This window comes from Pithys albifrons, chromosome 2 (genome assembly GCF_047495875.1).
Source record: "Pithys albifrons albifrons isolate INPA30051 chromosome 2, PitAlb_v1, whole genome shotgun sequence".
Lineage (NCBI taxonomy): Eukaryota > Metazoa > Chordata > Aves > Passeriformes > Thamnophilidae > Pithys > Pithys albifrons.
In genome coordinates, this window is record NC_092459.1 from 97,048,174 (window position 1) to 97,063,091 (window position 14,918).

The 14,918-nt window shown below is 37.4% G+C and overlaps 1 protein-coding gene across 1 annotated transcript in view; it reads left to right on the top strand.

Annotated features, from left to right (window-relative positions):
* SPATA17 (spermatogenesis associated 17) overlaps positions 1-996 on the top strand; it is a 104,840-nt gene extending 103,844 nt beyond the window's left edge. Inside the window, exon 10 of the mRNA XM_071548050.1 lies at positions 531-996. Coding sequence (XP_071404151.1) covers positions 531-611 — 81 coding nt within the window. The 3' untranslated portion in view covers positions 612-996. The remainder of the gene's footprint in view (positions 1-530) is intronic.
* Positions 997-14,918: the final 13,922 nt, after the last annotated feature.

Here is a 14,918-nt window from a genome sequence, read left to right on the forward strand (position 1 = left end):
AAGAGGAGATTGAGGGGAGACCTCATCATAATCTACAACTTCCTTGTGAGGGGAAGAAGAGGGGCAGGCCCTGATCTTATCTCTGTGGTGACCAGTGACAGCACCTAAGGGAATGGCCTGAAGTTTTGTCAGGGGATGTTTAGGTTGAATATTAGAAGAAGGTTCTTTACTCATAGGATGGCTCAGCACTAGAACAGGCTCCCCAGGGAAGTGGTCACAGCACCAAGCCTGTCTGAGTTCAAGAAGCATTTGGACAATACTCTCAGGCACATGTTGTGACTCTTGGGGATGGTCCCATGTAGGGCTAAGGGTTGGACTTGATGATCTGTGTTGGTCCCTTCCAACTCAGCACATTCTGTGATTTTGTGCTAATGTGTGTTTCATAGTTGTTGTTTTGCATAATTTACATTCTAAATCATGTAGTGAAATGTAACTAGAAGAAAATATACTTTAAAATACCTCTTAAAAAAAGAAAAGGTAAAATCATTTAAGCCAAGTGTAACACTGTTTTGTCTCTCTTGCTTTTTTAGGACTTTCAAAAAGCACTACCATCGACTCTTCTCTTTGAAAAGTTTGGAAAAACTTACTCCAGAGCTGGGCAAATAGTGTAATTGTACTGGAAACTACGCAACATAAGACACCTGAAAAGTCATCAATAAATATATTTCAGCAAATGCACAGCAGCGTGTTGACTGAATGTCCCACAAAGTAGACTTTCTGTGATGTGTACTATGTCTGAAATAATGATAATTGAATTTGCTTGATTTTTAAGAAATATAGCTTCCAAGATTTATCAAAAAAATATTCTTTTGCAGTTTTGACCAAAAAACCATATTAGCTTAAGAAAATTATTTCTGAAAAGGCTATATTTTATTTAATGTAAATAATTTAGGATACACAACCAGATTAATCAAGTAAAATACTTGGAATTGTTTAGTTTTTACAAATTTGTAAATGAATTGAAGACTAAAAAGAGAAAAAAGTTTAAAATTTACATCTGGGATTTTCTCACAAATGTAAATGTATTGTTTCATCACTGTTATTCATCATTTTCAGTGTTGTATGGCATCCTTTTTGGATACTGATCTGTGTCTTCAGAAGTGCAGGATAGGTGTCTACATGGAAGATTAGATACTCTTTTAAATCCTTTTAGCACTTTTGTGGGTGATAGAAGTAGAGTGTTGAAAAAATAAAGTTCTGACAACATCTATGCATTATTATTACATCAGTTTTTCTATATCCACTTAATTTTATGACTACCTGTGCACTTACTTCTAGTCCCATGTTATATGAGGACATAATACTGTGGTGCTTGGCAAAAGGACATTTGGTGACATAAAACTGATACTTGTTTGCTCTGTTCGCTAGCAAGCAATCCTGCAAGACAGTGAGTACCCTCAGAGCCCATCCCCTTCAAAAGACTCAGAGAGTTCAGCCTCATGAGAAGACCCCAACATATCTAAAGAGCAAATCATAAGCTAATTCTTAAAACCACGTGAATGAATTTTACAGAAGTTTTATGCTGAATTCGCTATGATATCATATTTGCTTTTCTTATCATTTCACTGTATTTGAATCAAATATATCTGTTTATCTGTTGCTCAGTGGTAGGCTTTTCATTACTGAATTTTGTTATGTGATTCTTCTGTGCCCTACAACTATGCAGAAAACTTTGAAGAGATGTCTGTATGAATACTTTCTGAACTTGGTCTAGTGAAAAGTGTCCCTGCCCATGGCAGGTACTAGGAGCCACAAATTCCCCTTCTGTCAGGCTGTGAAAAAGTTTTGCTGCTGTCACACACCAGAGTAAAAGCCCTTTCAGTTCCATTCTAGTAGATTCTGAGTGCAGGCACTGGACTATACTGGTGTTACTTTTTGGAGTTTGTTATTTTCAAGCTTTAAAAAGTTTATTCTGCGTGGCAATGAGAAATTAACTCTGGAAAGCAGAAAGCAGCCACCTCAGTGGCTGATAAGATTTACTCTGATCCAATGTATCAGAGTGCTTTAGTTGTTCCTGAATGGGATTGAACATGAGACACTTGTGCAAAACTGTTGATGAATAAAGATGGCACAGTAATTTTTATATGTGAGAGCTATCTATTTGATTGCTTCAACTTTAAGGTAGTTCATCACAGTAATTCACCCTGTGTTGCCTCTTTAACTTCATACCACAGTTTCCCATCAGTCCGATTAGAAACAGCAATGCCTTTATCTGATTAATCTTTCTTTCTCTTTCTTCCTTTCAGTATGTCTGACCCCAGGACAAAGCAAATGCTACTGTGCAGTTTGTACTGCACTGGCAGTAGTGGTCATAGCTGAGGGTCCAGAGCACAGATGGAGGTTAAAACCAGCAGTTCTAATTGTAACTGTTTGATATGTACACACATTTCCTCCTGTTATGAAAAAAACTCCAAACTTTTCTGTTTCTAAGCAGATAGCTGCTTGCAAGAACCTTCATACACAAAACCAGGTCTGTTTATTTTATTAGATAAATAAACTTCCACAAAATTAATAGAGTAACAAACATAATACCAGCAAGGTTTGGGCTTCTTTTGCCAGTTGTATTTCATAGGGAATCGAATTATGTTTATTGTCTGAAGTTCAAACAGAATTTGTGTCATTTCATAAGCATGTAGCATCCAAACTATTTTGTGTGGCCACATTACAATACAAGAATCCTTTTATTTCTCACTAAGTGCATGCAGCACTTATTCAGTACATTTACAGAAAACATTTGATAATTATTCTAGAGAGGCCTTTACCAACTCTTTCATTATTTAGAAACTTTTTATTATTTTATTGCTCTCCTAAATAGCATATAAACACATGAAAAGGGTAGCTACAGAGGAGTAGCTAGAATATGTTTTCAAATATAAAAGCATATTCATCTCAGAAACTTTAGCTGGATTTTGACTTATTTCTTTAGTCTTAACTCCCAGCCAAATGCTGCTAAATCCAGAGTGTTTGTGGTCTTGGACTTGGGAATCTGCCCTTACATTTTTTCTGTATATGATGAGGCTGATGGAGAAAACTTCCAATATTAAAAGAAATAGCAAGTAATAATTTAAGAACCCAGTCTTGGGAAAACTTCCGCATGTTGGACTCTCTTGTATACAAAAGCAGCTCAGAATTAACCATATTATAATGCAGAGCACACCAGTAGTTTTTTGTTAAGCAGAGGAATTGGACATCATGGACAATTCAAAAAGTAATTTGGAAGTGAATGTGAGCACCTCTGCAGTGTATAGGAGAGGAGATAAAAGATACATTTTAGTCTTGGGGTAGACCTACTTTCTGTGATCTGGGACTAGACTACCACTTCCATTTGGTAACCCTCGGTGACAAGCAAGTGAATGTGTCTGTCTGGCAAAGAACATTTTGTTTTGCTCCATGGCTTAAATCAAAATGTTTGCATATAGCAAATGAACAGTTTTTTATCTAAAGCCAATTAAAGCTAAAATTTTTATATTTTAATTCACTACAGCAATAAAGTGAACAAGGCAGTAAAAATTTTTTTATGATGTTGTTACGTAACCAGCTGTCTATCAGTATAAACACTGATTGTATAAGTGGTTTTACTTTACTCCTGTTTAACTTTCTAATTGATATAGTTTACCATATCAGTTTTAATGATCAAATTGCTTTTTCTAATATAATTGACTAATGTGTTTTTAATATTTTATTTGCTCCAGGTTTCCCTCATCAACAAAATTGTTGTTTTGTAACATTGTAATACTGAATGATGTGCACTTCAGAGATGATTTTTCTGTTTTATGGGAGATGTTAAAATACATTCTCACAGTACAAAATCTTAACACGCAGAATGGGTATAGATAGAGGCATCAGGAAAAGTGCACTCTGAAAATTTGTAAGGGACTCCTGGATTTTAGTGAGTCTACAAGTCATGTAGCCTTTTAGATATGTAGCAAAATTCTCACAGCAGTATCTGAAAACCAAAGAGAATCACTGATGGTAGGGAAATAGACAAATGTAAGAAATTCTGTATCAGTCTTCAGAAAAAGTAGAGTAATTACTCTAATTGTCCCACTTAATGTTTTTTGGTCATTTATAGTTGAACAAATGTGAATACTAAAACATACATAGCCAAACTATAGCAAGGACCTATGGTTGCTGTTTTCTGCAACAACATACAGCATGCAGATAGAAAAGAGTGTTCCTTACTTTTCAGCAGCAGAAAACAGAAGTAGTTTTTGTAGTTTGAGCTATTTTAGTCCACATGTACAGAGGGGAAAAAAATTACTATTGGGCTTTTTCATATTGCATGGCTGAAGAGACTTAACAGTACTTTTAGGAAGCAGCATGTACTGGGAAGAGCTCATCATACCAGCTCACTAACAGAGTATCTCTGATATGGCACTTAGATGTTTTTTTCTAATGAACAAAAAACCTGGAATGTAATGCTTTGATGTCCACTTGTATATTAGCAATTAGTAGAGATCATAGATCTTGGGAGAGTCAAATAATAATATGTGTTTCTAGATCAGATGAACTGGCTTACATGCCAGGTGCTAAGGGCTCAATGCCTCTTGTACCTCTTTGTGAATGACCAGCAGATCTTTGGATTTAACCACCACTGGGGATGACAGCACTCATGGAAAGATACAGGCAGAGGCATTAAAAGGGAACAACGATATGCTAAAAGTTGCTCTTAACATCTCAAATCATAAGATGTTTCAGGAATAATAGGAAATGTCTGGTAACATCTTTTCTTGCCAAACCTTCGTGCTATTACTCGGTGGATTAAGTATCTTTCCATGTTGCTGCCCAATGGTTTTGTTTGACTGCTACATAGATGATGTTGTAAACACAGAAAAATCTCTTAATTTAGGTAATTAAGAACTGCCTTCTGGGCTGATCCAAGATGTTCTCAACACTTGACAGAGAAAACATTTAGCTTGCAATGCCCTCTAGAGGCAGATTTACCATAGCAGTAGTGAACGCAGATACACTTCACTTCTCCGGTCCAATGCTGAACCTTTCAAGAAACAGGGGGTTTATTAATTACATTTTAATTTTATTTTTGTTTGTTTTACTTTTTTTCTTCTTCCATACATTTCTTCTTCACATTTATATGGGAGCAGCAGTCTGGAATTACTGGGGGCTCTGCAACTGACCCAGATAACTCATTCTGGACTTGTATGGAAGGTGCTTCCAGATGAGAGGGGGCCATGTTTAAATTGCAAAGCAAAATGGTGATGATTGCAAACAGTGATGGATTTTTACATTCAAATGCTTGACATTGAATAAGACTGAAAGCGTAAAAATTAAAAATATTTCTAACAGCTTACTGTTTTTCCAAAGAATGTGATTGCAACATACCTTCTCTAAATCTATAGTTGTGAGTTTAATGAATTTAGAAGTTCTGCATAGTCGAGTTTGTTAGAAAGATTAGGATCTCTGTCTTTTACTGGCAGCCCTGGGTTCTTGTGCTCAGAACAGCAGAGACTGAAAAGCAGAGGATGAGCATAATTCCTTAATGTCAAAATCTGGGTCATCCCATATTAAAACAGAAACATTAGAAAACCAAAGTAGTCACATCCAAGTAATCAGAAACAGAATATGAGCCTTGAAGCTTTTATTTAACTTTGTTGATAAAAGACTTTGGGGGGCGAATTTTCAGTCACTAGTTGACAAAGATTTCTGGTAGGCCTGGAAAAATATCAGCACGGAAGCTCAGGCAATGCTGTCTTGGCTTCATATTCTTCCATCTTTTAATAGTTCAACTCATTAATGAGAAAATCATCTGGCTACTGGCACAATCAGATATAGTCACTTATCAGTACATTGAGTTCAGTTTATAGTACTCAGATTCATATTCATGATCAGAGGATGCAGTGGAGCAATTCATTAGTGCGCTGCTGCATTAAGCAATCACTGCCAAAATGTGACATATTGAGAGTTTGCATTAAACTGTTTCCTTTGAGAATCTTTGAGTAAGGAAATTCCAAGCAGAAATCTGTTGAGATAACTCACTCAGCCACTTCACAAAAAGTGTTGAGATTCGTGTATCTAACATTTAGTTTAAAAAAATTCATTCACTGCTGCTATTGTATATGTGACATGATCGCATCCTCAAATGCAAATTTCGATTTTTATAACAGCTATAACATGTATAAACCGGATTAGCATTATACCAAACTAAACCCTCTTTCTTACTCTTAATTTGTTTATGCTGTCTAATCAAAAGTAAGGTTGTTTTTGTTTTCTGCCAAGAAATTCAACAGTGTGAAAAACCCAAACTTCTGCATCCTGTATGTCTCTTCATGGTACGAATAAGGGACACTTGCAATTGGAGTCTGGACTTGCTTATCTCACAATGACTCTTTTTAGGAAGGGACAGTACTTATAAATTTGAGAAAGACACATCTTGTGTACTATTGTGAGAAGAAGGTGATGCCAGGGTTAGTTACCTTCTCACTTTTTCTCTTTAAAGCATGGTGTCGTGGTAATTCCTTGTCCATGTGCTTAATTTGATTCTACCACATCATTTTCTACTGTCAACCGTTCAACTTTATCATCTCTTCAGATATATAAAAGTCTAAGCTACTCAGGGGTAAGATGTGTGAAAAGAAAGGAGTAGAACTGTAAATTTGTGATCACTCAAACATAAGCAAAATAGGTGCTAGTGTTCCTTTGAATGGGCCCTTAATGTAGCTTCTCTCCCTTGAGTAGGATTATTCTTACTTTTTCTCTCTGGTGTTTTAACCAAAATTTGGGTGAATGAATCACTGCTAAGAGGAGAAAATATGCATAGTATGTAAAAAAACAGGACATGGACTGCCTGTATTTATGTGTTTGCAGCAATACTAATCTCAATCATGCCTGGTGGTTTTGAACAAGAATGTGCAGTTGGTTGTGTTTCAGCCACTGACCAAACAGCTGCCAACGTGGGTCTCTCGTTACTGCAGAAGACACTTACTGGTTTCATTTTTCCTGTTTTACAAAGCTGTGTGTCAGATAGGTGAGATTCCTGTGTACCTGATAGGAGTCATTCACACTCTTGTTTTCTGTGCTTCATTTCTGTGCTTGATCTTTGCTATTATCCTCCTACTGGATCCCTTTCCTCCACATCACAGGATACCTGTACTTCATGCTAATATTGGAATAAAAATCTTGACGAAAATTAGTTAAAGATCAATTGGGAATAAAAAGCTCAAATCTTTAAGATATTTATGTCTGTAAGATTTCTTTTCCTCTTAAGGTCCTGTATCTCCTCTGCCACAAAGTGTTGCCATCTGCGGATGAGGCAGTAACTGGTTTGCCATCAATCTTTTGCTCTAGACAACAGGGCAAATGGAGTATTCTGAAGCAGTCTGGGTGGCTCTTAAACAACACCTAAACATTTATTTGAAACAGAAAGGTCTTTCTGAATTCTTCACAGTCCCCTGAACATACCTTTGACAGTGCCATAAACATGAACATATTGTAACTGTTGGTCTGACTGAACAGCTTATATCTTAATCCCATTCGAAATATATCAACATATCTAATAATAGTTCTATTTTCTAAAACTTAAATTAATCCTAAATCCTACATAGTCCAGATGATTACTTGGAATATCCATATTGCTAGGCTCAGTTTCCGAAGTCTTTTACAATCAATGTGATCAGTTACAACTCCCCTTAAGTACATAGTTGTTCCAGTGTTAGATACAGAAGAGCAGTGGAAAAAAAATCTTGTATCAAAACTTATCCAGCTCTCTGCCCATCACATTTTTGTTGGGTGTGTTGTAGGGATAGCGTTTCTTATGGTTTCACAATAGAGTTCATGTGCCCTGTTAAGAACAGAGCCCCTTCTGTGCTGCTACTGCTGCAAAAATCTAAAGGAAAATTAAACTGTAAGGGGAAAGACAGGACAAGATTGAGAACTCTGGCAAACAAGCAAAGAAGTAGTGACTGGAAAAACCATAGAAATGGTTCTCATGAAATCCAGTCAATTATGTATATTTCAAGTAGTGGGAACATTTTATCCAGGCTTTAAACAGGAAAAAGGAAGAGAAAAACTATTCTGAGCAAGGGCGTGAGTCACTGAGTGCCTTATGCAAGCCAGTAATGGCAATCGCTCTTAAACTACAGTGCAGGGACTCAAAGCCAGATTTCTGTGGTAAGGAATGAACTGGAAACTCACTGCTGCCCCTGAGAAGGCAGGGATTCTGCATGAGACCACTCCTCATGCAGATACATGGTACCACAGCTCCTGCAACTTGTTAGTTTGTCACTTGTAGTCTAATGGCAGTTGAAGAGGATGACCGTGACAGACAGCTGTGTCTGTAAGCATTGAGTGAGAGCTTATGTCTGACCTAGTTCTGGAAATGATTAACACATGATTTAGCTCTCATTCATTTCTATTCAGTCATGTATCTCACAGCTGTTGCTGAACACCAAGAATCAAGTAAGGTTTTCGATGACTCTCTACTTTACGAATGCATAACCAAATGGCAAGATATGACCATTTAAAATAACAAGATATGTTTCTTGTTAAAAAATAAGAATACTTGCTCCTGTTGCTCTGAAGTTTTTATTTCTGTTTAAGAACCCGTACGTTCTAGAAACATGAAAACAATGATGGTGTATTTAATTTCTCATAAAATCTATCAAGCTGCTTATTTAATTCCTTGCAGCTACTATGTGTTGCGTTGAAATCACTGATGTTATAACAATAAGGTGTAATAATCAACTTTCAGATGCTTGAAAGATTTCAGAATGTACGTATCCTTTTTCAAGACTGTACTTTTACGGTGAAGACTGCATGATTCCTCTTCCAATATAATTATACCTATAAGGACAAGGTATTTTTGCTGCATTGATATTTAAACCACTTGCATGTCTCTCATGATAACAAATAAAAAATTATAGATCTATGGCACACTGGGAACTGCCAGTGCCTCAATAATTCCATACACATGCACTTAGAATTTCGTAGCTTTGTTAGAGATAGTGTGTGGTAGGTGATTTTATGCTCAGTAGCAACCTGGTAGGTGACCACATCTGGACTGGAAGAGTGTCGTCACTGGCTGAAAATGTTTCTCGCAGGTTTACTTACCTACCTAAAGAAGTCAAAGATGCATGTTGTGCAAATGTAGCCCTTTTGTGGAAGGTTTTTAGACGCTCTGAATAAGGGCAGGTGTATGTGTGAGAATTTGTATATCAACAATTTACTTGAGTTCACTGCGTATTACAATTTTTGCAAGTGTCTTCCACAATATTATCTTCTGGGATCCCCAGCAGTGATGTATGTAGAATCTGGCTCTTTTGAGTGTCTTTATTTCTATCTCCTGTAATTTTCTTCCACTTGTTTGGCTCTTCTTTGATAATAATTGCTCCAAATATCAGCAGATTTCGACAGTACATGCTCACCTCTCACTGGCCATTCTTCCACTCTGCACACATCTGATTGATACAGACAAACTTGTAAAGGTGGTCAGATGCAAAAAATTTTCATAGCTGATCAAGCTGAAGGTGTTCAAGCTGGGAAAAAAAGTACTTTTACATCACAGGTTTTTTTATTTTTTTAAACAGATAAAAAATTTACAAAGGAAGTACATATTTTTTTATAAAGCTGATTGACTTGGATAAAAAAATTTGTTATGCCAATTTAAGAATATAGAAAAAATTGAAACATGTTTCAGTCTTGTGAATGTTTACTAAGTGCTATAATTTTGTTATTCATAGATTTTTTTCAAATTCCAGCAGCTGCTCAGAATGAACATTTTTTTTAAAAACTGAGGGTTTATATCAATTTGAGAAGAATACAGCAATGTCTGTGCTAATGATTCTTGAGAATTCTTCTTTCTGGGGAATCCTTTCTGGGGAATCTCAGATTCTATTATAAGTATGAAGAGCTCATATAAACACCTGAAGTTTGAAGGACTCACTCAGATTTTCTCCTCATTATGTGTACATAAAGATAGATTGAGAGAAGATTCACCTTGAAAAAGTCACTACTAGCCTTCTGCTGAGCTTGAGAACTAGTAGGCTTGCCCCAGTTTTTACCCTGATAAAAGGACCCTGACCATGCTGTTTTCTCAAAATATGTTGATAAACTGGCTCTTCACAGCAAGAACACATTTAGTTGGTACATCTGTTACTCAGATTGTCACCTAGAATTAGCAAATCAATTCAAATATTAAGTATTTTATTGCTATCTAGAAGTTAGAAGCAAGGACTAGGGGAATTGGTGTTGGCACTTTCTATGCAGAAATTTTAAGTTAATAATCTCAGAAACAACTGAGTCATATTCTCTGACTAGAGAAACTGATAAAGAGGACAAAAGGACTTTAGAAGTACTCATAATTTTTTAAATAGCAAAAAAACTTTATAAGAGAGATTTAAAATTCACAGAAATGCTCTCCTGATCATGTCCAACAAGTTCCAGAGAAGCTGATGACAGTGGTTTTAGAACATTTGTCCTAATCCAAATCCAAACATGCCTGGGGTGTAAGAGCAGTCTACAAGTATCTGAAAAAGCAGAATGAAAAGGTGGAGTTTCAAACAACATTCAGAGGATACCAGAGCACTGATAAAGTGGTGACCTGTCATGGTTTAACTCCAGCCAGCAGCTGAGCACCACTCCTGTACCCGTGGGATCAGAGGGGTAAAAACTAGAAAACCCATTGCAAGTGGGACTGGCATGGGGCACCAAGGTGAAGGAGGAAATAAAAGGCCAGCTGAGAAGAGAAGTAAGTCAGAAGAGCAATGGGAGTAACTCTGGCCAGGGTCCTGGCTGTCGGTCTCACCCACTGGCTGCCTTGGTTTACTGGGGCTATCCAGAAATTGTGTGTTGCCACTCACTGTGAACCACTCCTGGGACCTCAGAGACACGGGGTTGTGTGTTTCACAGTTCTCTGTCATATACTTTGAGGGAGTACTGAAAAATTGGATATTCTTACACTTCATAATTTTTGACAGACCTGACTTTAAAAAAGCACACCTGGAAAACAACATTGTAGAAAGAGAAAAATTATTTCTATACTATGGACTGGAATCAGAAGCTGAAAATATTTTATTCATCCTTTCGCTTATAGTGATGCTCCTTCTGATAATAAAGCCTGCTTGTATTTGCTACTCAGTGATAGATTCTGAGACAGAAACCCTCTATACTTTTAAGTGTCAAAAAATATTCTTGTTGAATTTTTACCAAAATGTAAAATACTTTGGTATTAATTGGTGCCCAAATAATTAGAATCTTTACTTAGGGATCTGAAGTGAAACCTGTCAGAAAAGAGTTACATGCAGAGCAGAGGAAATTTTTGTGTGGATCTCTCTCTCTTCCATTGAAAAACTATAGCCTCAAGACAAGATCTTCCTTTGGTCAAATTTATACCTTTTCACATAAAAAAAAAAAAAAAGAGAAGGAACAGGCAGAAAAAGTAGTGATGCATGTCTGATATTGATGGAAAGCAAGTATGTACCTCATCCATTGAAAACATTGATCAAGGCCACTTCGCTCTTTTTTAATGATGGCCCCATAAATCTGCCAGTATCAATGAAAGTCACTGTTATCTGCTTGAGGTTCTTGGCTAAGCAAGGCAAAGAAGTTGTAGCTAATGGTTCTTTACCTCCAAATTGTCACAATTTTCCTTTTCAAAACTCTTCGGCTTGTTGTTTTGGTTTTGTTTGCTTGTCTGGTTGTGTTTTTCTGTAAACTGCACATGAAGAAATCCAGGACACACTAAAAGAGAGGAAGAAATTCTGTTTACCTGTGCTAATTTTTAATGAAGTGGTATTTATGTTCAAAAGCTCTTCTCTCTTTCAGTCAAAAAGCATGAGAATCCAACAGGATGTGGCCTTTTTCTGTGCATACAGTGTGTAAACTATGGAAAACTCATATAAATAAGAAAGATCTGGAAAAGTGATATTCCTGTTACATGTATGTCTCTGTGGTTTGATATCAGATCAAAAACAGGATTTAAATTCAACAGCAATGAAACCTTACAAGCTATTCTGATCGAAAGGCTATTGAAAATGTCCTGTTCCCCCTGATCTTCACCCAGATGGACAGAAATCTAGGACTGACCCAAAATCTCATAGGGACAGTAAGTCGCAGGATCTTTTTAATATCACCCAATCCAAACCAGAACAGAGAGACAGAACAAGCCTGAAATATTAAAATAGGCATCTGTTGCCAATTAAGCGATTGGGTGTGACTGCCCCATAACTACTTTAGGTATTTAAGTTATAGGATGAGGGCAGAGGCTAGAGGAAGCATGTGCTTGACTGGAACAGAACCCAAATTGCAGAGACTTCAACTGGAAAGTAGCTCCAAATAAAGAGTCAGGGAAGAAAATTTAAAAATCTTATCCTATGGATATACGGTAATTTTAAAAAGTCACCCAATGACCACAGCTGGGGAAGCATTGCCACTGCCAGAATTCCCACTTGCAAAACATACTGTACTTTGTTTAGTAAACCAAGGCATTTGACTATTTAATAAAGTCAGGAAGGTGCCAGACACCATATATGGGTGCTAAGAAGATCTGAACAAATGAAGAGGCAGGTGGGATCAGGCTCATCCTAGCTCACAAACTGCATTTATATATATGGGCTTGTTCTGCACGGCCATACTGTCTGCCAGTAGCACAGTCCCATAGCTTCCAATATGTCAAGGACTCCTTGGCAATATCTGGGATGGGCTGAAGACTCTTTCTTGGGAGCCCATGTGATTACCAAACAGGGAGTACCATTTCAATGTTTTATGCTATGCATATTCAGGATTGAGGTATATCCTCAGTGGAGGACTCCAATGCGCACAATGGAAAGCACTAAATAACCCTTCTCCAAAGAGATGTTGAGAACATTTTAAAAAGAAAATCTATTTTTTTTGCCTCAATAATATCAGAGATTCTCTAGACAAATCTGACTGTATTTCAGCTGTCTTTGCAATGAAATCCCTCCTTAGCCTTGCCCCAACACACATTTCTATGTAATATGAACATGAATCTCAGAAACAGATGGAGTATGCTTTACCCAGAATCTAATCCTAGTGAGGTAGAGAGGCCAGATGGTCTCACTTTCCAAAGGAAAACTTTCAGAGAGTCTTTAAACTAAGCAAAGATTTTATTAACATTGATGGCTAGATATAGTGTAATACATAGAGAAGATTAATTAGAAACCCTAATTAAATGTAACAGTGTAAAAGAACCAGACCACTATTTGGCACCAAACAGCCTTTTAAGATTCTTGTTGAAACCTGGAGTCCTCAGCATGGCTGAGCTGCAAAGTGAACAACAGAAAAGCAGAAACAATGAGATTTGCTAAAAGGTGCCAAACTCAATTCTACATGCAATTATTTTGTGTATTTTTTTATAGAATCATAAGAAAGAGGGCTGAAAGGGACCTTTAGAGGTCGTCTAGTTCATCCCCCTACCCCAAGGCAAGATCAACTATACCTAAATCATTCCTGACAGATGTTTGTCTAACCTGTTCTTATAATGCTCCAATCATGGAGATTCAAAAACATCCCTAGGCAATCTATTCCGGTGTTTAACTATCCTTGTTGTTTGAAAGTTTTTCCTAATGTTTAACTCTGAATCACCGTTGCTCCAGTTTAAGCTTGCTATTTTTTGTTGTACAGACCAAGGACATGGAGAAAAGTTTATTCCTCTCTCTTTGATCAAGTGCCTTTTACAAATGGAAAGATGACTCCTATTGATTCTCTGCCATGTTTCTTTAGTTTTTTAAATTTTGTTCCCATTTAGACTTCTGACCATTTGGTTTCCCTTCATTAGGACCACATCTATCTCAATCATGGCATCATAAGCTGAACATTGCAGGTGCACTCTTAACTGTTCTCTGCGGCATGAAAGGCCTGTATCACATGTGTTATGGACAAGATTTCTGTTAGGAATTATGGAGGAGGCTTGCCTCTTCTCTAAGGCTTGGCTTTGTTGTTTTGTGCTAAATTCATGTTCTTTTCCTACAGGACTCTTGCCACTCAATTCCATCTTGGTTTTAGTAAAAGGTGACTGAATATATTGAAGAAGGGATTTCTTTGCTGTTTTTCACTGAGGACAATTGCAGAAAAAGGATATTTATTCACATGAAGATGTTATCATGTCCCCAAAGCAAATGAGGTGAAAGAGTCAGTTTTCTTCAGCCTGTTAAAGGAATGCACATCTGGAAGGAATATTTTAATTCTCAGACATATGGAGTGGGGAGCTTGAGGATAGGAGCGTCACACATCACTTCTCCCTTTAAATTCTGTGCTCGTACCTCCAGTGCGCAGCAGGAATTCTTGCAGATCATGGGCAGTAACCAAGAAAGTGTTGCCTTGTTTTTACAACATCCTGACCTCTAGGCTGTTAACTTAGTTGATTACTTGGCTATGCAACCCTGCAAGGTTGTACCATCTTAATAAAACCACTATGGATCTTAGAGGTGAATAGAATACTTAGGAAAAGCAAACTGCAGGTGGCCAATGGCACAGAGGATTTCCAGGAACCTCCTCCTGATCCTGTGTATCAAGTATGCTCCCATTCCAGCTCCCTCAGAAAATGCTGCAGTGAAGTATTGCAGACAAGCACAGGAAGAGGCATCTGGACCCCGACTGTTGTGAAGGTTTGCTGAGACAAACACATGGTTATAGCTCCTAGAAAAGGGAACAGATGTGCAGATTCAAGGAATTTTATCCCCCCCCCCCCCCCCCCCAAATGCTGCAGTCACAGCTAAAGAAGAAGTAAAAATAGATACAGTTGTGGGAGCCACAGCAATGGCAAGGACTAATGCTGAAAGGGTGCAGAGAGAGAGGAGAGGACAACTTATCACAGAAACAAGGATAAGCCAGGAGGGCATTAATTATAGACTGCCCTGAATAGTGACAACACCCAAACTGCCTTCCTTAACAAGTTTCCTCTTTTGTAGTTTCCCAGCATCAGCTGCATACCACCCTTTCCCACTACC